Below are 25,671 nucleotides of genomic sequence, written 5' to 3' on the forward strand. Positions count from 1 at the left end.
ATTTTTTCATAAGCAGGGGTTGTCCTGCACTGAAACATGACATAAGCTACATCCACCATAACCTAGTGTGACTATCAAAGTGTGACTATCATGTGACCACTTCTTCCACTTCAAGCAAGCAATGCAGGACTGACCAGACCATTTCATTATCAAGAGAAGCCAAGCAAGGCCACACTAGATAAGGTTTTTTTTTTTGAAGGCCTAAGCCATTTTCTGTAGCTGAACAACCTCCTTTAAAGACTCCGGTTAACAATCTTCACCCAAGTACAACTTGAATGAACAGTTAAGTGTCAACTCAGGAAGCAGTCTATGCACATCAGAAGTCATAATAGCTAGGCTTAGCAAAATTAAGTAAGTGTCAAAAACAGAGTGTTAGAGTGTGAGGCAGAGAAGCACATTTAAAAAACAAGCAAATGTACTTTCTGAAAAATACAATTTGGATTCCTTGTGAGTACTGTGGCATATGGAAGATATACTTGATACTCAATGTTATTATTCTGCATTTTTCTTAGCATTTATAGATCTGAGAATATGATGGCACATTTTCCATGCCAGGCATTATATAACTGGTCTCATCAAATATCACGATGAAAGGCATAGTGAATAGACAAAAATATTGGCAAGCTGCCAGGTAAACTTCTAGCTCTTCAAAACTACACCATTATCCACATTACCAGAATCATCTTCAGCAGCAGGGTGGAACCCACCTTGTGGATGACTGGTTCTTTGATATCCAGAGGAACCCTGTTCCATTTCTCTCTTCTGCTCCAGCTGCCATGACGGCCACATGAAGATCTGCCTCTTGCTGACAACCACACCAACAGAATCGCTAGCATGAAACCTGCCACCACTCCCATCAAAACCCAACACACATATGTAGGAAGTGGCAACACAAAGTAGCCGTAAACTAGAGATATAAGAAGAATCAGTGCGTTGTGGGGTACTGCTGGAGGCTCATCTTCTACCTCCTCCTCCTCCCCTCCTTCAGTTGGTTCCTCACTGCACCCCTCTGTACTCCCTCGTCGGACTTGGGATGAACAAGGCTCTTCTCCATCTAACTCTGTGTCAGTGCAGGGCTCAAAGTCTTCAGTGTAGAGCTCGCAAAACTCTTCATCTTCTTGACGAGCAAGCGTTGACATGAAACACCTGTTCAAGCCCAGAGAAGGTGATTTGTGCAAAGGCAGCTCAACAGTTGGCCCCTCAAGAGGACTTTCTCCCTCCAGGTCTTCCTCTTCCTTGATGCAGTAGTTATTGTTGCTTTCTGAGTGGCCATTGAGGGCAGACAGGTTGGAAAGTTCAGAGGCGCTGGAGGAAAGGTTCCTGGACCGGTAAGAGACTCCTGCAGTTGTGGATGTCATGCCACCAGGTTCCTCACCAATGATTTTGCTGAGCAGCTGAAGGGGCTCACACATGACCTCTGACAGACGCCGTTTTGTGTCTTCAATACGTGCCTCCACCTCCTGAACTTTGAAGAAGGAGCGGCTATCGGGTGAGGTGAGTGGGGATGAGGGAGCAGTTTTGGAGTCTCCACTGATAGCAGGAACACGAGTCTGGGTGAAAGGTTTGAAGAGGTGCAGATTGAGCCGGGAATCTGAGGGCCGATGAGTTGAAGCCTCCTGATCGGATCGAGCAGTGTCTGTGGACAAAGACTTAACCAGGCTCTTCATCAAATGCCGGTTCCTTTTTGGCTGGGGAGCAATCTCACGAGATTCCACCTCAGTGGAAAGAGACTTCACTAGGCTGAGGAAGGGCTTTGAGGGAAGGCCAGAGGCCTTGGCTGGGGATGAGCTGGAGGAAGCTGAATGGGTAGAAGGTACTGGGGCAGTCGACCTCTGTTCAGAGGGCCATGAGAAGCTAGCAAGACTAGAAGTGGATGTGCAACCTAGGCTAATGGAAGGGTGCTGTATAGCCAGAGCAGAACTGTGGGTCTGGGATGAGAGTCCTGCAACCATGTCCGCTTCCAGTCCTTCAGAGAGAAGCTCCTCGCTGGCCTCCTGAGCAGTGACTACAGTCTGATCTTCAGTTTCAAGGCCAGAAGGGGAAACGGCTAGCCTGTAGAGTTCATCTTCCTCCTCCTCTTCCTCATTTCCCTTGGCAGAAAAGTGTATGGTGATGGTATCTCGGGAGAGCGAGCGCTGCACCTGCAGCTTGCGGGCTGCTGAGGACCGAGAAGAGGAGGAGGATGAAGAAGGGGGGTTTAGTGTGTCTGCATGGTCACCACCCTGGCTGGTCATGGCACCACTCAAAAGAGCTCAGAGCCTGTGGGTGCAGAGAAGAGAAATGTTACATATAATACACACTTCATATCAGTTCATCATTCCCATACTGAGAAAAAACAAAACAAAACAAAAACAGGCTAGTTCAGGTCAGTGTTTCCCATATGTTTCATAGACTGTGGTGGCCTGCCTGAGTTTCATAATGATTTCTAACGATCTGTCAATCGATTTAAAATTGTGATATGGCTTAGTGCAATTATCAGAACGCAAAAGGCTGTGATTTTAGAAGTATACAGTTTGTTGCACTGTGTGTTTCTGAGTGAAGCTATGCAACGTTTTTATTTACACGCATGCAGCTCATGATGGTTTACTGTCTCAGTTAATACTGGAAACTTCATCTCTATAAGTGCTGTGAGTTTAGACTGCATCTGAGAATGCAACGTGTACCATTCACTTTAATTTCACATTTGCATAACTCTCAGGTTAAAAAGGGTGACATTTTTACATTTGGTCAAGGGTCTAATTCTTGCACATTTACAGTAATGTTAGTGTGCATTGCTCCTGTAACCAAATAAACTTAACATTTCTGTTTTGATTGTCTTCCAGAAAATAATAAATATAATGTGGACTAAGAAACTATCAGCTAAAGTGAGGTTTGAGTTCACTTTAAAGTCCAGGTACAAGTAAATGCAAAGGTTTTTTTAAACCCTGTTCAAATTGATTACTGAAAAAGGGTTGAAGCTCTTGATTTCTCAAAGTGAACCAGATTGATGAATTCATTTAAAGTGCACAAAATTGTCGCCTTCAGGGTCTAAAGGCTGACTAAATACTGTGGAAAACACTGCTGCTAGTAACAAACATAAAGTGATAGTTTACCCAAAAATTACAATGATTGTTTCACTTCAAAAGACATCAGTTTGTTGACTAGTGTTATTTGGTTTACATCACAAACAATGTGTCAGCTTTTTGGAGCATCAGCATTTGGGAACCCATTCACTTGGACAAAAAAAAAAAAAAAAAAGATGAATTATTTTCTAAAAATCTTTGTGTTCATCTGAAGAAAGAAAGCATACATACAAAGTATACATATACATATACATATACATCTGGGATGCAGAGTAAATGATTACAATTTATTGTGGGGTGGATTATCCATTTAAAACTATTACTGGCAACAAATATAAGGTAAATTTTCACACATTTGTGCTGGTTTCAGCTGGTCACATTCCTAGTTAAGATAGTTTACCAGCAACAATACCAGTTTAACCAGTTTGTACACAATCCACTTTGAGTGAGTCAAAGTTCAATTCATTCAAGTGCTTTATTTATTTTTTTTTTAAAGATATACAAAAACAAAAAAACAATACACCAAATTCTAGACACAAACTAAACTTGACTTTAACTTGACAAATTTTAAAACAAGACACTCACCAAAGAAGAGGGTTACATGAAAACCAAATCTAGGCACCAGACAAAAGGAAACATGTAGCTATGAACACATAACAGAACTAATGACATAAACAAGGAACACCTGAGCACAATCAAGACAGGAAAGGGAAACTTGAGGGACAGGAAACAATGAACAAGACTGGACTATAAACAGGAATAAACTTCAAACTAAAAGACATGACATAATAAAAGACATTAATTGAAACATGAACAAAACTTAACCAAATGTGACAGCACACATTTAAAATCACTTAAAGGGGTCATGAATTGAGAAATAAAATTTTCCCTGCTCTTTTGACACATAAGAGTCATTTTGCAATAAAACCACACTGTAAGTTTCAGAACTCAAAACTTCCTTGTTAGACCACAAACGGTTTTTAGTTGTGAAAGAATATAAGGATTTTCACAAAAATAAAAAGAGTTTGGTTCCAAACCGCTATAAATCAATTTTGATTAATTTGAGTAAAAATGTGTTTTCTTTACCAATAAAGTGGCAAGATGAAAACCACAATTTTTTGATTCAAACTTTCACATAGCATCTTTAGGTTATAATAACATTAACAATTAATATCTAGGTTTTGATTTTCAAAGATTTGTTATAAAATTGTTTACTTTTTTTTCTCAAAATGCAGTAAATCCATTGAATCAATATGAAAGTTATTTTTTCATATTGAAACTGATGAAAATACATAGTACACATAACATAGTAAGTTGATCCACATATGAGAGCCTCTGAACTTGGTCAATACTAATCTTATATACAGGCACTGCACTAAAAATACATTCATCAGTCATTGCTTCCAAAATGAATTCAATGGGTCATCTTGTTAATGCTATAAATTAATTACAGCAATAAAAGAAAGTTTCATCATGAACAAGAAAATGAACAACTATCACATTAGACCACAGAAATTCCAAAATGACATTCAACTTCAAAAAGTGCATTCATCTTTGCCAAGTTACATTAATTTAGTTGACTAGTGCTATATGCTGTATTAACAAAAACATAAATGGGATTAGTAAAAACACGGTAACACTTTATAATAACTGCACGCTATTAATCATTAGTTAAGCATTAGGAAACAGTTAATTCATCATTTATAAAGCATTAATAGACATTAATAAGCAGTTTATAAATACAGATATAAATGCTTTATACTTGATTTAAAAGCATATATATAATGTATTTAATAATTGTTTTTTCATACTTTATTAATGATCAATTTATCATTTCTAAATGAAGTATAGCATTATTTACACACCAGTTATAAAGGAGTTGTCAGTGGTTCATAAGATCACTTAGAAATTGTAAGTAAATGATTAATAAACTATTTAAATGTGCATTCATACATCTTATTATTCAGACATATAGTTATAGTTACTTAGAGTGTTAATAAATGGTTTTATTAACATGTATTTCTACTGTAATTCAGGGTTAATTCAGGTTGTTATAAAACATATATAGTTGTTAGTTAACTATTTTTGTGAGCTCATCTAAAGTGAGAACTATTTATGCCTTGTAAAGCTTTTACAAATGAGATTTAAAGGCTGTTAATATTTCTATGTTCTGTATCACTGTGTTGTGTTTGTTTCCTTTTCCCGTTTAGAAGATAACTGACCCTTTAAATATCCTTTATAAATGCTTTACAAGGCATAACTAGTCCTCACTTTAGATGAGCTCACATAAATAGTTAACTGACCACTACTAAATGCTTTATAACTACCTGAATTTACTACATTTACTTATAATTTCTTGTGATCTTATGAATCACTGGCAACTCCTAAATAACTGGTTTCTAAATAATGCTATACTTCATTGAGAAATGATAAATTGATCATGAATAAAGTATGACAATAAAGTTAATTAAACACATTATAGATATGCTTTTAAATCAAGAATACAGCATTTATATCTGTATTTATAAACTACTTATTAATGTCTATTAATGCTTTATAAATTATAAATTATCTGTTTACTAATGCTTAATTAATGATTAATAGTGTGCAGTTATTATAAAGTGTTACCAAAACACTAACACTGACAAGCTACACAATATCGCGTTCATAATCGAATGCGATTCATTTAATGAACGCGATGTTGAGTAGCTTGTCAGTGATCTACGGTTCTGTGGGATTTAAATGCATCTGAATAATTTCCACCTGAAACCACGTGATGGAGAACCAGCTTTACTGACGAGATGTGCATGACAATCTCATGCAATTTATCGTGCAGCCCTTGTTAGTTGATCACAAAGTACAAAGTAGATGATACTTTATGCACAATATAAAGTATATAGCAAAATCTCTAACGACAGACACTTTATACCATCGCCATGATATATATAATTCAACAGTAGCAGGCAAATAGCTGTTAACAGTTTTCCCAAAGTACAGCTGGTTTTCGGTCCACAGAGAGGAGAGCTTAATGATTATTAAAGAAAGCTAATGCAGCTTCTAATCCAAAACATGCCCTGCTGTCATGGCTGGCCACACACAAGGAATGCTTCAGATCATGCTTATTGAATCATCTCAGATTTCCACTGATTACATTTGGCAATTTGACCTATTTTCCTACATATAGCAATGGTCTTTCTGAGCTGACTAAAACTTAAGAATATATAATAAAAGCAGTCTTTGAAGGGAGTGACTGCTGTACTGGGACGAGAGCTGTTTGAAGTTTCTCACAATAAGGAAATGAAAGCACAAAAGAGAATGCTGAATTTAAAGCTGATCAAAGCAGTCAAGGGTAAAGCACTAAAACAACGACAGCAAAGAGATGAGACACAACACATCAAATGTATTTCCTTTACGGAGAGACAGAGTGCTTAACTGGGGCACATAGCCAGAAGCAGCTCTATAATTTTCATGATTTCAAATGAACTCAAATGAACTCCATAGGCTCTTTACATGTCCTTCCAACAATTTGGCGCCTTTTGGCCTGGCTTTGAGTGAATCAAGAGACATCCCTATTTGATACAATATTAATGATATATCATCAAAAGTATGGCATTAAACATAATTGTCTAATGTCTTCCAAATCACAATTTTCAAATCATAATTTCTTTCAAATCACATTCCACTGTTAGAAGTGCACATGAGCAGAATGTTTCTGAAAGACACACTCAACACTACTCCACTAATTAATTTACAACAAAAACATTGTTAGAATTGCTGATGCCAATTGTTGATATCAAATTATACATACCTCAGTTGATAAATTAAGTAGGGTTTGACTTGAGTTTGGTGGGTTGTGGTGTAAGGATCTTTTCTGATTACTAGTAATATATACATAATCCCTGTCCTGATATACAGTATAGTCTGGCTTTACCTCTGCTTTCCCTTTAACAGTCTCTCCATTGCTTCTATTATACTTTTTCATAGACATTTCTAAAGTCACTGCAAATCCATATATATATATATATATATATATATATATATATATATTACAAAATACTGCTTTTAACAAAATTACCTTCAAATTATAAAGTAAAAATTCTAATCCAAAATTCAGAGGTCCACACCATTAGGATCACTGTGGCAATAGAATAGACAACAACAGTGTGTACATTTAGTGGGTCAAAATAGCCGCTACTTAGTTCATGAATAACATCTAGCTGATGTACTCTATTTGTAAAGGCATTCTGATTATTTTAACAAATACATTTGGTGGGCAATAAAACAACAGAAAAAGTCAGTGAAATTGCACATTGATTACTACAGAATACATTCTACTATTGTAGTAGCAAAATTGATTGAATTGGGAAAAAAACAAAAAACAGAAATCACATGATTAGCACTTAGTTTGTCAAAGCTGTTGTGTAGTTAATGTGTAGCTGTGGGTACATAAGGAAATGACACTAGTGCAATTACTGAAACTTACTTAAAATTGAGCATTTAAGACCCGGTTATACTTCGTTTCGCACTCCGCTCCATCTAGCGCACATGTGGAGTGTGCAAGCCGTTCAAAGTACTGTATACTCCACTGACTGTGAGCTTCAATGGATGTGTTCATTGTGCACACCTACCTAGTAGACCTTCTGAGCAAAGTCCATGTGGCCAGCTGACTGTGCTTATGACAAAAATATGTCACATGCACTGTTCACAAGACGGAGTGCAACAAGGACAAACTTACATAAAGGTATACACTAGGGTTGGGCGATGTCTTCAAATTTGGCATCGGACGATGTCTACAATGAAACATCGCGATGGATGATGACATCGGCGGTGGGATTGGGGGAGATGTGACCGAAGCAAAAAAAAAAAATAAAAATATATATATATATATATATATATATATATATATATATATATATATATATATATATTCTTAATCAGTATAAAAAAGTAATTAAAAACATGCTACTTAGGTGCCGGATGTTTTTATCATTTCAGTAAACGACATACTGTTCCCTTTAAGAAATTGTATGTAGCCTATAGGAAAAACAGGAGACATGCATATTATATTCCCTGGTTTTAAAACTACTTAAGTTCAAATTACATTTGTATTTCCAAATCTAAAGAGTAGTTTACTGACAGATGGCAAGGCACATTTTAAAAGAATAGTGTTTATTGATGGATTCTTTCATTTGCTTGACATGAATGAAAGAATGATGTGAAAAAAGGATGTCTTGTGGACAATTGCCTGAGAGAGAGAGAGAGAGAAAGAGAGAGAGAGAGAGAGAGAGAGAGAGAGAATGGAGTCTCAGCATTATAGTACTGGCATAGATTCAGCACTCGCATTTAGTTAATGTGAGCATCCAGTGCCAATCTCAGGAAACATCAGAGCAGTTTAGCCAGACACAAGACTCACCATTATAAACAATGAAATGATGGAGCAGAACATCTGACTGAAAGATGCCTGGTAGGTTTCAGTTTGTGTGTGTTTGTGTTCTTAAATTGACCAGAGCACAGGAACACACACAGGATTTATTGAAGAAGTGCTTTAGACTGGCTCAGAAGAGACCCACTCATTCTCTAATTGAAATGCTATCGATCTATCTATATATCTATCTATCTGCATTTTCATGAGATTAAATGAAACATTAAAACAACTTTGTGGATCAAAACTACTCCTTTTCTAGTTAAAATAAATAAATAAATAATTTTCAAGAGTCAACCAATTTGCCACAGCTGAATATAATATTTTTGCCAAGCCAAACATGTCAGTCTCTGAATAACATGTAATTTATTTAAGCCACAAAATAAACTTCATTCTGTAAAATAAGAATAATGAACTACGCAAAAAGCATTTTGAATGGCTCCAGCACATTTCATACTGACCCAAAAATCAAACACACGTATTTCACCCCTAATGCACGCTATCACGTCTGTGAAAGATTTGGCTGGCTGGCTGTCGGTTGGAATATTAGAACTAAAAACATCGACATAACCCTTTCATGGGCATCAGTCACTTCACTGAATACTTGCTGTCTAAAAAAATTAATGATACCTTATGATTAATCTGTTTTCAAATCCACATCATTTGAATATTACAACATCGATGTCTGTCAGATAACATGCACGATACATGGTAGTTTTTACAATAATTAAATAATAAGAAATAAAATTATTTCCTGAAAACCCACACTACCTGATGATTTGACTATTTCATTGTGTTTTCCAAAAATGTTAATATTTTAAATATAATCTTCGTTAACATTTTATTTTAAGGTCCAACGCTCACTATTAACTAGTTTCTTATTAGCATGAATATTACTAGCATATTGGCTGTTTATTAGTACTTATAACAAGGCACATATTAATGCCTTATTCTGTAAGACCTGTTCTAAATCCCTTAATCCTACCCTGTACCTAAAATTAACTACTGTACCTTACTATTAATAAGCAGCAAATTACGAGTTTATTGAGGGAAAACTCTTAGTTAATAGGGAATATGTGTTCAGTATTCTAAAGTGTTACCCAATCTTCTAATTGATAATACAATTATTCATAATAAGTCAGGGTATTTTCAAAGTATTTTAATGTATTATATATAGTATATCAAAATCCGGTAACAGACAATATATCCATTACATGCTGAATATTCAGAGACACACATATGGCCTAGTAATTCAATTTATCATAAAGAGACTGTCATCATTACCCAAATAAGTACATGATTCATTAAGTAACAAATGAAATGACAAACACAAGACGGTGAGCAGATTTTGCATAAACAATAAACATTCTTACACATTACAGAAAGTTGAGTGTTGGACCTATCTTAGTTTCAACCCCTCTAAAATGAAAGAGTTTATTTAAAGTTTGCATAATATCAGCTAAATGGAGTGATATTGCTTAATTTGCTATGATTAAAGCAGGGCAATAAAACAGAAAGCAAAGAAGTTCAAGGACAGACAAATGATCGGAATAAGGAGAAAATACTATGTGTGAGCATGACTTGGAATGATAAATTAAAAAAAAAAATTATATTCCAAAAGAAAAGAGAATGGCTCCTAATTGGATCTTGTCTCTTAAGTTCAGAACTGAAAAAAAAAAAAAAAAAAAAACTCCACCTAAGATATCTGAGATTCGGCTGACAAAATCCATCATGCTGATTCATGCTCTTCAAGTCAACATGATATAGAGTATCCTCAATCCATTTAACATCTGTGATGTATTTCTGGGTGAAACAAGATATTCAGCAAGGAAATAATGTAGGCCTGAACTTGATTTTGTTCATCAGGATTTGATTTGATGGTGGTAAGAGTATCCACTACATATCAGAATGCAGTCGGTGCTGAATGTGAGTTTGTAGAGCATGCTGCCAACCACTTGTGAGGAGGATTTCTGACTGGAATGTAAAGGCTAAAGGTCAAGTTCATCCTCCAGAGCTTCTCCATGTATCACACTAGTAACATTTCATTTCATATCTATCATTATTTGCTGTTATTGTTGAAATCTTAATTAATTTATCGCCATTAAATTTAAGATATTGGAAGTTGGCATTATCCATAACATATTTCACTTTTCAATGCCATTAACTATTTTTAACATGCACAGGAAAGTACAATTTTCATTGGAATAATGTGCACTAAATTGTGCACAATCACACCCAGAGAGTGTATTAAAAAAGTAAATTGTTGATAAAACTTGACTTTAATTCATTTGATAGTGAAACTTCAATCACATCATATTATTTCAACACTAAAGATTCTGCTGCGAAATTCTGAACAGTCTGGTCAGGACACGATGTTGTAATAAATGAAATTACTGGCGCATGCAGTGCATGATGGGACTCCTCATTGGACCCTGCTGGCCATGTTAGAGCTTCCCACGGTTACTGTGTGTGAGGGGTTCCTGAGACTGACTAATGGAGCAGTCAGGAAGCACTAATGAAGTCTGTTCACTATGGAGTGAAGAACAAAATGCAGGACAGTGGGATATGGCCATATTATTCAGACCACGGGTCACAGGAGGTGTTTGTGAAGGGACTGAAAATATCTGAGTTCTGCAGGGAGTGTTCAGTCTCCAAACTGAGCAGACCAAAAATAGATACATCATAATACAGGGGATACAGAACACACAGTGTTCATACAATATGTGCATGGAATACACAATGGTCAAGATGCAACAGAACAGAAGAAAGAGAGTTCTAGAGATGGGAGAGGTGCATAATGAAGAGGTGCATGGACTTCAGTCATCATTTGGGGAAAAAAACACACGAGCAGAAACCTCTTATTATTATCGTTGGTAATAATACTATTTTTTAATTTGAGTAATTGGAAGACACAAAAGAGCAAATAACATTATCACATCCAAACACTTTTAAAGACAGCACATACTTCAATATACAACATATCATAATAAACTGGTAAATAAAATGACAATGAATAATAATAAACAAATAAGCTCATTTAGCTGCCATATCATGAAGCTCAGGTGTTTGGGCATCTAATATCACTGTTACTGATTTCAGTATTTCCTGTTTATCATTTATTCATTTCCTGTGAGCCCACACAAAGCCACCTGCTCAGGAAATAAGAACAACATGTCCTCCATCAGACAAGCACCGTGACAAAACAATCACAGGTAATAAAGAGTGCACCATTCCTCCTTAACAAAAAGATTCAGCTCCCGACACGCTTTTGCCCTCTGTGAAGTGGATCGGTTGTCATGCCAACATGTGCCAACACTGACAGGAAGAAACCCAGAGATGAAATGGAATGAAACCATTTGTGGAAAACTGAGAGTGAATATGGCTAAACAGTTATCTATTCATTATGGGAACACGGTGGTTTTAGCAGGTGCAATTGCCTCTTTGGAAATATGGATACAGAGGTATAAACAATGTGAGCAATGAGAAAAAGGTCACACTTTAGTTTAGGGAACAATTCTTCCTATTAACTAACTATTAACTATGACTTTTGCCTCAATAAACTCTTAAAATTAAGATTATAAATAAAAGTAAGAAATAAAGTTGTTAAGTTTAGGTATTGAGTAGGATAAAGGAATCTAAAATATGGTCATGCAGAATAAGGCTTTGATAGGTGCTTCATAAACAGCCCAAATGATAGTAATACATATGCTATTAAGCAACTGGTTAATTGTGAGAATTGGTCCCTAAACTAAAGTGTTACAGAGAAAAATGACCTAACCATCTGCCTTTGGCTCAAGACGCAGAACCTCAAGATGGCGGCGCACACGCAGCGGCTTCTCGCTCTCCCGTCAGAACGGTGTTTTCGTGTTTTTTGTCTTGTGAGTCACAGTGTTTTTGTACGTCTTCATCGCATCTATCTGTCTTTAAGTGCGCATACATTCGTGAGTTTCTGCTCGATGTCGCCAGAAACACTTTTTTAGAGTTAAACTCCACGTACGCTGAAGAGCTGTGGGATCCCGGTCTGCTCCGGAGGCCTTCACCATCACCGACCCCCACTGCTGCATCTCGCCCACAGCGGAGGCGCCACAAGCGGCGTGAGAGGAAGCAGAAGAGGGGTAAGCGCGGAGGTATCTGTGCTAGGCTAACGGCTAACCCACACAAGCCAGCTATCCCCACCATCGTACTGGCTAATGTAAGCTCTTTGGATAATAAACTGGACTCCATCCGATTACTACGCTCAACTCAGAGGACTGTAAGAGACTGTTGTGTTTTTGTGTTCACATGGCTCAGCAACAGTGTTCCAGACTGCGCTATTCAGCTCGATCAGCTGATATGCTATCATGCGGATAGAGTTCTCGTCGCGGGAGGTAAATCACATGGCGGCGGGCTTTGTGTTTACATCAATGATGCGTGGTGCCCGATGCTGTTGTGGTCTGCAAACACTGCTCACCTCTGGTGGAGTTTATGATTATTTAAGTGCCAGCCGTTCTATCTGCCGAGGGAATATTCAGCCATACTGCTCATTGCTGTTTACATTCCTCCCAGCTCCAACAGCAACAACAGGAGTGAGGCACTGAATGAACTGTACCAGCACATCAGTGAGCAGCAGACAGCCCACCCTGCTGCTTTTATCATCTTGGCTGGGGATTTCAACCACGCAGACTTAAAGAGTGTGTTCCCAAAAATACACCAACGCATTAACTTTCCAACACGAGGTAAAAACATTTTGGATTTTGTTTACACCACCCAGAAAGGAACTTACAAGGCCCTCCCCCTCCCCCACCTTGGTGCCTCAGACCACATCTCTGTCATGCTAATGCCTGCATACAGACTGCTCGTTAAAGTCACCAAACCAGTTCACAAACAAATTCAAGTGAGGCCGGAAGGGTCGTCAGAGGCTCTTCAAGACTGTTTTGACACCACTGACTGGAATATGTTTAAACAGGCTGCCACATAAAATAACTCCACAGACCTCCAAGAGGACTCAGAGACTGTCACTGCCTATATCACCAAGTGTATTGATGATGTAACAGTCACTGTCTGGGGCAACCAGAAGCCGTGGATGACAGGGGAGGTCTACAGACTCCTGAAGATGCGGAACGCTGCCTTCAGAGCTGGACATGAGGTGGGCCTGAGGACAGCCAGGGCCAACCTATCCCGCGGCATCAGATAGGCTAAGAGACAGTACTCCAGGAGGATAGCCTATCGATTCAGCAACAGCAGAGACACTCGGAGCCTGTGGCAGGGGATACAGACCATTACGGACTACAAGCCCCCACCGCGGACCTGTGACAGCACATTCACACCTCCTAACCACCTGAACGCCTTCTTTGCTCGCTTTGAGGCACAAAACAGCACCACTGCACAGAAGACTCCTCCTCCTCCCGGCGACCAGGTGATGACGTTGTCCCCGGACAGCATGAAGAGATCCCTCAGCAGGATCAACGCACGCAAAGCTCCGGGTCCTGACAACATTCTTGGGTGTGTACTGAGAGACTGTGCAGTGGAACTCACTGATGTCTTCACAGACATTTTCAACATCTCGCTTAGTCAGGCTGTTGTTCCCACATAATTCAAAGCTACCACCATCATTCCAGTCCCAAAGAAGCCGTCTCCATCCTGCTTCCATGACTACCGTCCAGTTACACTTACCCCTATTCTCATGAAGTGCTTTGAACGGCTAGTCATGCACCACATTAAGTCTGCCCTCCCCTCCTCCCTGGAACCCTTCCAGTTTGCATATCGGTCCAACTGCTCAACCGATGATGCCATCGACACTACCCTCCACTCAGCACTCACACATCTAAAAAAAAGACTCATATGTCAGAATGCTGTTCATAGACTTCAGTTCAGCATTCAACACAATCATCCCTCAACAGCTCATTTACAAACTGGTCCAGCTGGGGCTCAACACTTCGCTGTGCAACTGGCTGTTAGACTTTCTGACTGGAAGACCTCAGTACGGGTCAGCAGCAACACATCCAGCACCATTACACTGAACACTGGAGCCCCCCAAGGATGTGTGCTGAGCCCCCTCCTCTTCACTCTGCTGACCCTTGACTGCACACCGTCACACAACTCCAACCTCTTTATTAACTTTGCGGATGACACAACTGTGGTGGGTCTCATTAGCAACAGAGGTGAGACAAACTACAGGAGCGAGGTGAGCCGCCTGGCTGGGTGGTGCAGTGACAACAATATCTCTCTGAACATGGAGAAGATGAAGGAAATTGCTGTTGACCTCAGGAGAGTGCACACTCAGCATGCTCCTCTGACCATCAACGGTGCGACTGTGCAAAGCACTGGCCAAGAAAGCACAGCAGCGTCTCTACTTTCGTGGGAAACTGAGAAGAGCCCAAGCCCCTGCCCCCATCATGTGCACCTTGTACAGAGGCACTATCGAGAGCATCCTGACTAGCTGCATCACTGTGTGGTATGGCGCCAGCAACGCATCCTGCCAGAAGAATCTCCAATGCATAGTGAGAGCAGCTGAGAAGATCGTCGGTGTCTCTCTCCTCTCCCTCCAGGACATTTATGGAACCCATCTAACCCGTAAAGCCCTCTGCATCACAGGTGATCCCACCCACCCGTCACACAGCTTCTTCAGTCTGCTGCCATCAGGGAGGAGACTGCGGGGGTCTCCAGGCCAGGACCAGCAGACTGAAGGACAGCTTCATTCATCAGGCTGTCAGGAAGCTGAACTCCCTCCCGACATTGCCCCCCTCCCCTCTTTTTCCCCATGCACCACTGAACTCTGAACCTCAGTCCCCTACCCCCCCACCCCCCCCAGCTCCCACTAACACACTGGGACCTGCACCAGACACTTTGTACAGCACTGGTCTGCTCACTACTTCATTCAGCAGGTAACTGACCACATTCAACTACCTCCTCTGTCAGTTTAAATAAAGAACTGCTCTCTGAGATTTTTGACACTTTAATCAGACTGAATAAGCTCTTTTGCACTACAACAATTATATCTGCATTGTTTACTTCATTGGTTGGCACTCTATTAGGGCTGTGCAATTAATCGCATTCGATTGTCGTGCGCATCTCGTCAGTAAAGACGGTTCCGTGATTAGTACTAAATCAGCATCACCTGCTTTCAGATTGAGCGTAGTTCACTGACAAATTAGGCGATATCACATTCGAAATCGAATGCGATTCATCTGCGATTATGAGGGCGATTTTGCCTAATTGTCAGTGAAATATGGCTCTGTGTAGTGAAAGCCGCTCAATCTGAAAGCAGGTGATGCTGATTTAGTACTAATCATGGGACCGGCTTTACTGAGGAGATGCGCACGACAATCGAATGCGATTAATTGCACAGCCCTACACTCTATCTGCATTTGCCTTGTGCTGCTTTACTTATCTTTCTTTTTACATGACCTATTTGTATATTTGTATAGTTGTACTTTATATTTTATTATCTGTATTTAATGTTCTACTGTTAGTGTTATCTGTATGCACCAAGGGTCTGAGAATAACGCAATTTCAATTCTCTGTATATATGTACTGAACATTTTGAAGAATTGACAATAAAACAGACTTGACTTGACTTGACTGAGGTATAGGCTCCAGCATCCTTATCATCGTTATTCTAGAAATAGACTAGGGTCTTATTATGTTTCTAAGCCCTACAGGGAAGAACCTGATTTTAATCACAAGCTCACAGACCTTTCTTTCTCTTGGTGTTTCCCAGGATAAAAGTGTGAGGGATTTTGAAAGCAATCTTTATAATGGAAACTCAAGCTCAATCAATCCGTAAATCACACATCTGACTGCTGAAGGAGAGACCAGGGGCTGGATTCACAAAACATTCTTAAGAATATAATTTCTTCTACTACTATCTTCTTATTTGCTAACTTAAAAATGAAGGTCAATATATTTTTATATATTTATAAAGCAGAATAGCAGAATTCTATTGAGAATGCATTCTGACTTGAAATGGAGTAGAGGCTTGGACCTGGAAACAGTATTCAATATGTCATGATGACTTAGCAAGTAGACTGACTGACAGAGCTGGGAAGATTACTTGAAAACTGTAATCCGTTACTGATTCCAAATAACATGACAAAAATTGTAGGTTTTCCATATTACATATTTTAGGTTATATAATCAGACTACTTTTTCTGATCACTTTTAGATTACTTTTGACCTAACTGGTTTTTCACATTGATTTAAATAGGATAATTTTGTATCATATTGATATAAAAAAAAAATACAAAGAAAAAAAAAGAAAATCTATTCCATTCATTGTTAGTAACAACATAAAGTGCATTAAATATTAAATTACATCAAGGTTTCCCAAACTAGGATTCATGAAGGAACTGCAGGGGATTCATGAATTTAATGAAAATCTAATATTTAATTAAATTATAAAAATGTCAAATTAAAATAAAAATGTTTTTAAAATAACATCAATCAAAATAAAACACTTACTAAAAAATGAAATATTTCATTTGTTTACCTGCATGTCATATGACCATTAACCAGCGTCAGAGAACTGTGAACATGAAAATGTGATCCTTAATTATTTGAACTTAATTATTTTTTAACTAGCTGTAATTATTTAAGGTAATAATATATAAGGTAATATATTTAAAAAAACAAACAAACAAAAAAAAAACCTGGGAATCCCTGCAAATATGAAATATGTAAACAGGAAATAATGTGAATTTGTGCATTTGAATGTGTTTGAAAGACAAAAGCCTTCCAAAAGCATGACAATACATGATTAAATAACCTTTTTAATAAAAGTGTTCATCAGTAGTTGATGCAATGTTGAAATGTTGAGAAAATTGAAATGATTTTTGTCAATTCAGTCGTCAAATGCTGTGTGGCCTCTCAATTTTCTGTGTAGTTATAGCCACGTGATAAGTGACTGGTCTTTGTGTGAATGTCCACAAAACTGGAAGACTTACTGAATGTATAGAAGCATTAGGCCATTTCAGAAAGGAACATTTAAAAGATGGAAAATAGGAATTAGGGAGAATCAGTAAATTATGAATAATTTATTGCTATTGTGTGAATAATATGCAATCATGCAATCATTAAAAAAGTAACTTTCGTCTGATTACCAGTATTTTAAAATGCAATTTAATCAAATTACATGTAATTAATTTTTGGAATCTGATTACGTAATCCAGATTACATGTAATCAGTTACTACCCAGCTCTGCTGACTGATTTGTGCTGGTCAGACTGAGAACAGGACAAAGTCTACACAAAATCCTGTCAAAGTAGGGACGGAATCTAAGCACTGAAACATAAGCAACTAAGATTATTCAATAAACCCTGTTCATTTTCACATCTCCTGCTTCCTGCTTTTTCATGGCTTCCACTGTAAACCTTTGGGCTGAAGACTTTTAGTTAATAAAGTCAGATGTGCAATTAAGGAAACTAGATCCAGTATTCCTGGCACAGAGACTGCATTCAGTCTAACATTTTTGGTCAGCAAGATATCAGCACAATCAAGCAGCATAAATATTTAAAGAGAGGTGGTTACACCAAAAGCTACTTAGCCATTTTAGCAGACTTGTTCAATAAGATGAGAGAACAAGCACTATAGAAACTGAAAAGTTTTCAGTAATTTTTTAATATAGTACTACTAATAAACAATCAAGAAAAAAAAAGTATTTAAAATTACAATTCATGTGGATAACATGTGTCCTCCATCGAGGACAATAAAACATTAATCTGAATCAGATAAATCGACAACCTAGACCAAAGTTGTGACTGCAGATATAAAGTAAATTGCTGATTTACAGGTGCTGGTCATATAATTAGAATATCCTCAAAAAGTGAATATTCCGTTCAAAAAGTGAAACTTGTATATTATATTCATTCATTACACACAGACTGATATATTTCAAATGTTTTTTTTTTTCTTTTAATTTTGATGATTATAACTGACAACTAAGGAAAATCCCAAATTCAGTATCTCAGAAAATTTGAATATTACTTAAGACCAATACAAAGAAACGATTTTTTGAAATCTTGGCCAACTGAAAAAGTATTAACATGAAAAGTATGAGCATGTACAGCACTCAATACTTAGTTGGGGCTCCTTTTGCCTGAATTACTGCAGCAATGCGGCGTGGCATGGAGTCGATCAGTCTGTGGCACTGCTCAGGTGTTATGAAAGCCCAGGTTGCTCTGATAGTGGCCTTCAGCTCTTCTGCATTCTTGGGTCTGGCATATTGCATCTTCCTCTTCACAATACCCCATAGATTTTCTATGGGGTTAAGGTCAGGCGAGTTTGCTGGCCAATTAAGAACAGGGATACCATGCTCCTTAAACCAGGTACTGGTAGCTTTGGTACTGTGTGCAGGTGCCAAGTCCTGTTGGAAAATGAAATCTGCATCTCCATAAAGTTGGTCAGCAGCAGGAAGCATGAAATGCTCTAAACTTCCTGGTATATGGCTGTGTTGACCTTGGACCTCAATAAAACACAGTGGACCAACACAAGCAGATGACATGGCACCCCAAACCATCACTGACTGTGGAAACTTTATACTGGACCTCAAGCAACGTGGATTGTGTGCCTCTCCTCTCTTCCTCCAGACTCTGGGACCCTGATTTCCAAAGGAAATGCAAAGTTTACTTTCACCAGAGAGCATAACTTTGGACCACTCAGCAGCAGTCCAGTCCGTTTTGTCTTTAGCCCAGGTGAGATGCTTCTGACGCTGTCTGTTGTTCAAGAGTGGGTTGACACAAGGAATGCGACAGCAGAAACCCATGTCTTGCATACGTCTGTGCGTAGTGGTTCTTGAAGCACTGACTCCAGCTGCATTCCACTCTTTGTGAATCTCCCCCACATTTTTGAATGGGTTTTGTTTCACAATCCTCTCCAGGGTGCGGTTATCCCTATTGCTTGTACACTTTTTTCTACCACATCTTTTCCTTCCCTTTGCCTCTCTATTAATGTGCTTGGACACAGATCTCTGTGAACAGCCAGCCTCTTTTGCAATGACCATTTGTGTCTTGCCCTCCTTGTGCAAGGTGTCAATGGTCGTCTTTTGGACAACTGTCAAGTCAGCAGTCTTCCCCATGATTGTGTACCCTACAGAACTAGACTAAGAGACCATTTAAAGGCATTTGCAAATGTGTTTTGAGTTAATTAGCTGATAAGAGTGTGGCACTAGGTGTCTTCAATATTGAACCATACTTTTTCAGTTGGCCAAGATTTCAAAAAATCCTTTCTTTGTATTGGTCTTAAGTAATATTCTAATTTTCTGAGATACTGAATTTGGAATTTTTTATAATCATCAAAATTTAAAGAAATAAACATTTGAAATATATCGGTCTGTGTGTAATGAATTAATATAATATACAAGTTTCACTTTTTGAATGGAATTAGTTAAATAAATCAACTTTTTGATGATTTTCTAATTATATGACCAGCACCTGTATGTTTCATTATGCTTTGATATAAAATTAAAATATTTAAATGGTTGTATTTTTTTTCCTTTAGCCTAATCAGATACATTCCCATTAGTATTTGAAAATAATTGTATATTCTATTTTTACTTATAAAAAAATTATTCTTAAATGGTTATCTTTAGATCACAATTCATTTCCAGATGCTTCAGTAAGAGAGAGCACAGCAGATGTGAAGAAACTTAATGAGCACCTGCTCATCTCCTATTAATCAAATCTTATGCTCAAAGTGAAGGAGACACTGAAGATTTACAGGCAGTGCTGATGTATCAAACATCAGCTAGACTCAGATTAGTGAGGAGATGCTAAGAACCTATGACTGACAGTCATAGCCAAACCAAACTGTCATCTTACCAGACAGACAGAGGATCTGTAGTAAAATAACATCAATCAATCAATCTACAGAAAACACTTAACAGGCAGATAAAAGTACAGTCACAGGTATTTATTATAAAAACTGCCTTTTTACAAGATGTCTCAAGTGTCCCCAGAATGTGTCTGTGAACTTTCAGCTCAAAATACCCCACAGATCATTTATTATACCATGCCCGAAATGCCCCTTTTTAGGGGGAAGCAAAACATGCTGTTTTCATGTACTTCTCTTTAAATGCAAATGAGCTACTGCCTCCACCCCCTTTTCAGAAGAGGTGTGAGTCTTTACAGATTCCCCTGCAACAATAAAACAGGAGAACAGTCATCTTATGGTATTGTGCATAGGGTTGGGTATCGTTTGAATTTTATTGATTCTGATTCCGATTCCGATTCTGCTTATCAATTCCTAGTTTTGATTCCAATAAGATAAAAAATCTGCTGTCTGTTTAACACCGAACGCACGCAGCACTAAAAATACTGTACGTGTACATGCGTTTTCTTTCTCATCTGTTAAGTTCACTTAAGACAAAAACGCCTTTGTTTATTATGATATACTGACGTAGTTTTCTTTATACTGGTCGATATATATGCAAGACGTCAGTTTTGGCCTGGAACAATCGTTTATACAGTGGAAATACACGGAACAGTCCGAGAACGGACACAAACCAGGAACCCACACCGCAACCGCTGACCGCTGTTCTCTGTGCACGCACTTGCGCTTCATGTGCGCTGCACGCAAACAGGGTGCAACTTCTTTCCATTCCTCCAATTAAATCATTTTAAATCACATTAAAATGTGAAAGCAGGAATCGTTAAGCAGAATCGAACAGAATCTTGGAAATTTGGAACCTGTGTTCTGTCGATTTGTCCTACCCTGTCAGATTTTGCTACCTCCCATTAAAACAGTGGGTAGTACAATTTGACAACGAAAAATGCTACCAGTAAAATTATGGTTTATTAACATCTACACCTACCACAACTCTAAACATACCCTTATAACAGTAATGCAAATACAGTAATAATGTGTTATATTTGTGGTTGATGCTAGGTTATTTTTGACGCTGGGATGCTGGTTTAACCAGCAAAGGACCAGCATAAACCAGCAAAGGACCAGCATAAACCAGAAAAAGGACCAGCACTACCTAGCAAAAGGACCAGCATAAACCAACAAAGGACCAGCATAAAACAGCAAAGGACCAGCATAAACCAGCAGAGGACCAGCATAAACCAGCATCCCAACGTCAAAACATAGCTAACCAGTATATGCTGGTTTTTTCAACAGGGCTGGTAGGAAAATCTGACAGCTAGGATAAAATTTCAGCACACCGGTTCTAAAATGGAACCGGTTTTCGATACCCAACCCTAATTGTGCATAATAAAGGCATGGCTATGAATGATAAAGAGAGTGATTGTTTTGGGTTCGGTCCGGTCACACGATTTTGAGTATGACAACATTATTTTGGTCTGTGTGAATACAACAACATTAACTTTTGCCACATTAACCATACAATGCACTAAAAGCACATTCAGTAATGCCATTTGCAATCATTCTTATGTTCACTGTTACAGCCAATGAGACTTTTTACCACATAGCTGAGACATTCTTGTGTTTCCAAACAGCAAATCACCCTAATCGATTAAATCCAGCCAATGTCCAACAAACCTAGTGATTGTGATTTGAGCGTTACAGCAGATGGAGACAGAATCGCTTTGGGCCTGTTCCTCAAAGCCATCGTTTGTCTTTAGAAGACTTTGAATATTGGTCAATGTATCTGCCTGTTACATGTACATCCTGTCTTTAAATTGTTTTATATTGACAAATGGTATGGTTTAGGATTAGAGCTTGAGTCAGGTGCTCAGAAATGTCTAATAAAAGGGCTTCTGTCAGCAGAGTTTAGTCTAACCTCCAGGTCACAAGTTTACTGCTCTGCTATCAGAACTAGCACAAAGACACATCACTGCTATGAAATCACACAAAATATGACAAAAGCAGACTAACAGAAGATGCAGAGATCTAAAGATCTGTAAATGGATTTGAAGTGTGAACATAATCAAACGACTTTTCTGAGCAGAACAGAAACAGAAAAGAGAGAGTGAGACAGATGCAGAGCGACAGACCAGGTGCAGCAGAGCTATCTGCCCACTTTAGCTCTGACTGTTTATATTATGTAATAAAACACACCTGCTCTGCTTCACAGTGCTAGAAATACACAAACACACAATATGCACTAAAACAAATGTACACCCTTCATAAGCACCAAAAAACAGTGTGTTAGACAAAACCATTCTCATCCGCATTTCTGAGGACACAACACTGTACTCAAATCTTCAGTCACAAAACTGCAAACCCTAATGGACCTCTAAGGCAAATAAGTTCACAGTCTATAAAACCAAACCCTCACAGCTTTCCTCAGTAAGGTGAAAGCCATGACCACTGGGAAGGTTTTGTTAAAGACAGGGAGAGTTACAGATGGTAATTTTTGTGGTCTAGAAATTATAATAATTACATCATTGACAAAATGTCAATGAAATGTATTTTAAGTCCCATTAATTTCTGCATGACCTTATTTTTATGAGAAATAAGCACTCCCTAACTGTCATTACTGTAATGTGACAAAATAATTAATTAAACAGTAAAGTGTTTTACATCATTGTAGTATTTGTTACACTGTCTGTAATTTATTCTCATTTAAATAATTTAAAGATTCTACGAAGGAGCGTACCTTGGGATTGCAGTATCCACATGTGACGACCCAGGGCTGGACTCCGCTTCGTCCACTGTGACAGCCGATTCAGCGATCCACAGTGCAAAGTTGATGCATTTCCTCAGCGACCAGCACGGATCAGCCCCAGGCATGACGAAGCGGATATCGTCCTCTTTTGGAAGGCCAAACAAATTAGTTTCGCTTTTTTACAGTGAAACACACAGCATCTATACGACATGGCGGCAGCGGCAGCAACAATACTACAACGAAAATAAAAGGTATGCCTTCTTTATTTGCTTAAACATCTGGGCGGCGTTCATTATCATCCGCAGCCACAGATTCCAGCATACTAGTTATGCCAACATCGAGGGGATGCATGAGAATGGTTATGAGAAGATGCCACCTGTTAAGGAGAAGCTGGCATGCTATCTCTCCATGGGGGAAGCATCTTCTTTTAAGATGTAAGTCTATTAAGACTTCCTCCTTGCAAAGCAAGCACTAGCAAAACATTTAGAGGATGTGTGCATCTATGCGTGCATTTGTGTGCGTCATCTTTCTGACATTGGCCTCCAGCTATATCGAGGTGATGCAATATCGAGGTGATGCGCAAAAACGGTTTCAGGATGAGGTAGCTAATTTGTGCAGCCCTGACAGATATCGGAAAGAAAGTAAGGCTTTCTTCTTGATGCTCCGGTCTCGACTTCCGAATTTTTCTGTACCCCCGTTGAGACGGTGGTCAAGAAGTTCAGGGAGGTGAAAGCGTACTCAGCCGCCTTCAATCCTTCATGAACAACCAGGTCTGAGCCCGAATAACATAGGGGTCCTGGTCCGTCTCGGTCTGAGGATCAGAGACTGGCAAAGAAGGCTAGTGTCGCGGCTCACGCTCCTCCCCCACCCGTGGGTAGGTGTAGGAGGAATCACAGGTCAAAGGAAGATAGGCAAAGGGAGGTGATCCAGACAAGGCGTCACCACTTTCGTCTGGATCAGAGTGATACTTGAGTATCTACTCACTCCCTTTGGGGGTTTTTACATCTGCCCTTATCTTACCCTTCCTAATTCCCCTATAACCACCAGCTCTCCACCTGACTGAGGTTAGGTGGGAACTTCCTGGATTACGGTCTCCTTTTGAGCGGCCAGAAAAGGTTTCTGTGGGAGCCTTCTTGATCATCAGGCCCGGCACGGCACTGCAAGGAATTTCCTGGATGTCTGGCCAGGTCACCCTGAGGGGCTTGCTGGTCGCCTGGATATCCGTTCTTGCTGATGCATCAAGCGGGAAGTGGAGGTGGCAGTTGCAGGAATCTTCTTGTATATGCTGTCTCAGGTGATGCTCCCCTCGTCAGAGGTTTGTAATTTGAGCTTGCCTCTCCCATGCGGTTCAGCACCTCTGCAATGCTTAGTAAGCTTTAAGTACACACACTAAGCTCTGTGTACTTTCTGAAAACCATATGGTGGTGTGTGTGCACGTTGAACACTCTGCGCACTTTCTAAAATCCACGTAAGTGGTAAGTGTGCATGCTAGCACTTTGCACACTTTCTAAAATCCACATAAGTGGTAAGCGGCATGCAAGACTCTGCACACTTTCTGAAATCCGGTAAGGTAAGGGTTACGCGCTCAGCTTCATTCCCTTTCTTTGAGTTGGTTAGACCTTGGTTCCTTGGGCTCCACTCAACCAGAGTGTTTTTATTAATACACTTCAACCATCGCTTCCCTCAACATGAAGGGCTATTGTGAGCCTGGAGCTTCCCCTTAAGTGTCCGAGTTCTCTCCCCTTGTGAGGAGTTGAATTCCTTGCTCCATGGGCTGTTCTCGTGGTAGTTTAGCAGCTCTCCCATTTACCAAAAAGGGTTTCCTATGAGTGCACTACTCTCTTTCTGAATTCGGAGTTCAGGAGCATCAGGTAAACTAGGCCCTTCCTTCGCCTCTCTGATGCGCTGAGTTTTTGGCTAGCTTGCAGTACGCTTACTCTTCTGATTCCCATGATTCTCTTGTTGAGAGTTCCATCAGCTAGGTAGCCTACTGCTGGCCGTTCCAGCATGGAATATGCTGCAGGTTGAGCCCCCTCTCTCATGAGAGTTGGGTTGTGCTCCCTCAGCGAAGTAAATTATTGCTAGCTGTTCCAGCCTGGAACATGCGGTAGGTCGAGCTCCCCCTCGTTTGAGGGCTGGGTGTTTGCCCCTCCCCTCAGCTAGATATTTACTGCTAGCTGCTCCAGCATTATTACCATAGATCGAGTTGATGACTCTCAAACGTATTGTTTTGGGATGCACCATTCCCAGCTGCTCTATGAGAGTGCCAAGAGAGCCCCCCCCCCCCCCCTTTAGAACAGTATTTAAAATCAATGTTATGGTAAGTGTGCACGTGAAGTCTTTGAGCACTTTCTGAAATCCACACTGTGGTAAGTTTGCACGCTAGTACTCTGCGTTCTTTCTAAAAATCCTATATGGTGAGGGCTTCGCGCGATTGCTTCATGCCCTTTCTTGAGTTGGTAAAAGCCCCGTTCATCTTGGGCCACCTATGTATCCTCGGATACCTATCTAAACAGGGTGTTGCTACTAGGGATCTGTAAAGACAGTTCCTCCAGCAAGCTTATGCAAGACCAAGCCGTAGCCCCTGTGTGACAGGTAAGACTTAGTATAAAATGCTAGGCTCTTCGCCGTATCTCTTTAAAGGA

The 25,671-nt window shown here is 39.3% G+C and overlaps 1 protein-coding gene across 5 annotated transcripts in view; it reads right to left on the reverse strand.

Annotated features, from left to right (window-relative positions):
* LOC109079590 (testis-expressed protein 2-like) overlaps positions 1–25,671 on the reverse strand; it is a 46,075-nt gene that overhangs the window by 12,431 nt on the left and 7,973 nt on the right. For 2 of the 5 annotated variants that reach the window (XM_042730982.1, XM_042730952.1), the window contains exon 3: positions 708–2,259. In XM_042730982.1, coding sequence (XP_042586916.1) covers positions 708–2,234 — 1,527 coding nt within the window. In that variant the 5' untranslated portion in view covers positions 2,235–2,259. Of the gene's footprint in view, positions 1–707; positions 2,260–3,092; positions 3,199–3,647; positions 3,797–7,545; positions 7,671–25,671 lie in introns of those variants that run through there. The other 3 variants (XM_042730976.1, XM_042730960.1, XM_042730967.1) reach the window with 3 other exon arrangements.

The sequence above is a fragment of the Cyprinus carpio genome, chromosome A3, assembly GCF_018340385.1.
Source record: "Cyprinus carpio isolate SPL01 chromosome A3, ASM1834038v1, whole genome shotgun sequence".
NCBI classification, from domain to species: domain Eukaryota; kingdom Metazoa; phylum Chordata; class Actinopteri; order Cypriniformes; family Cyprinidae; genus Cyprinus; species Cyprinus carpio.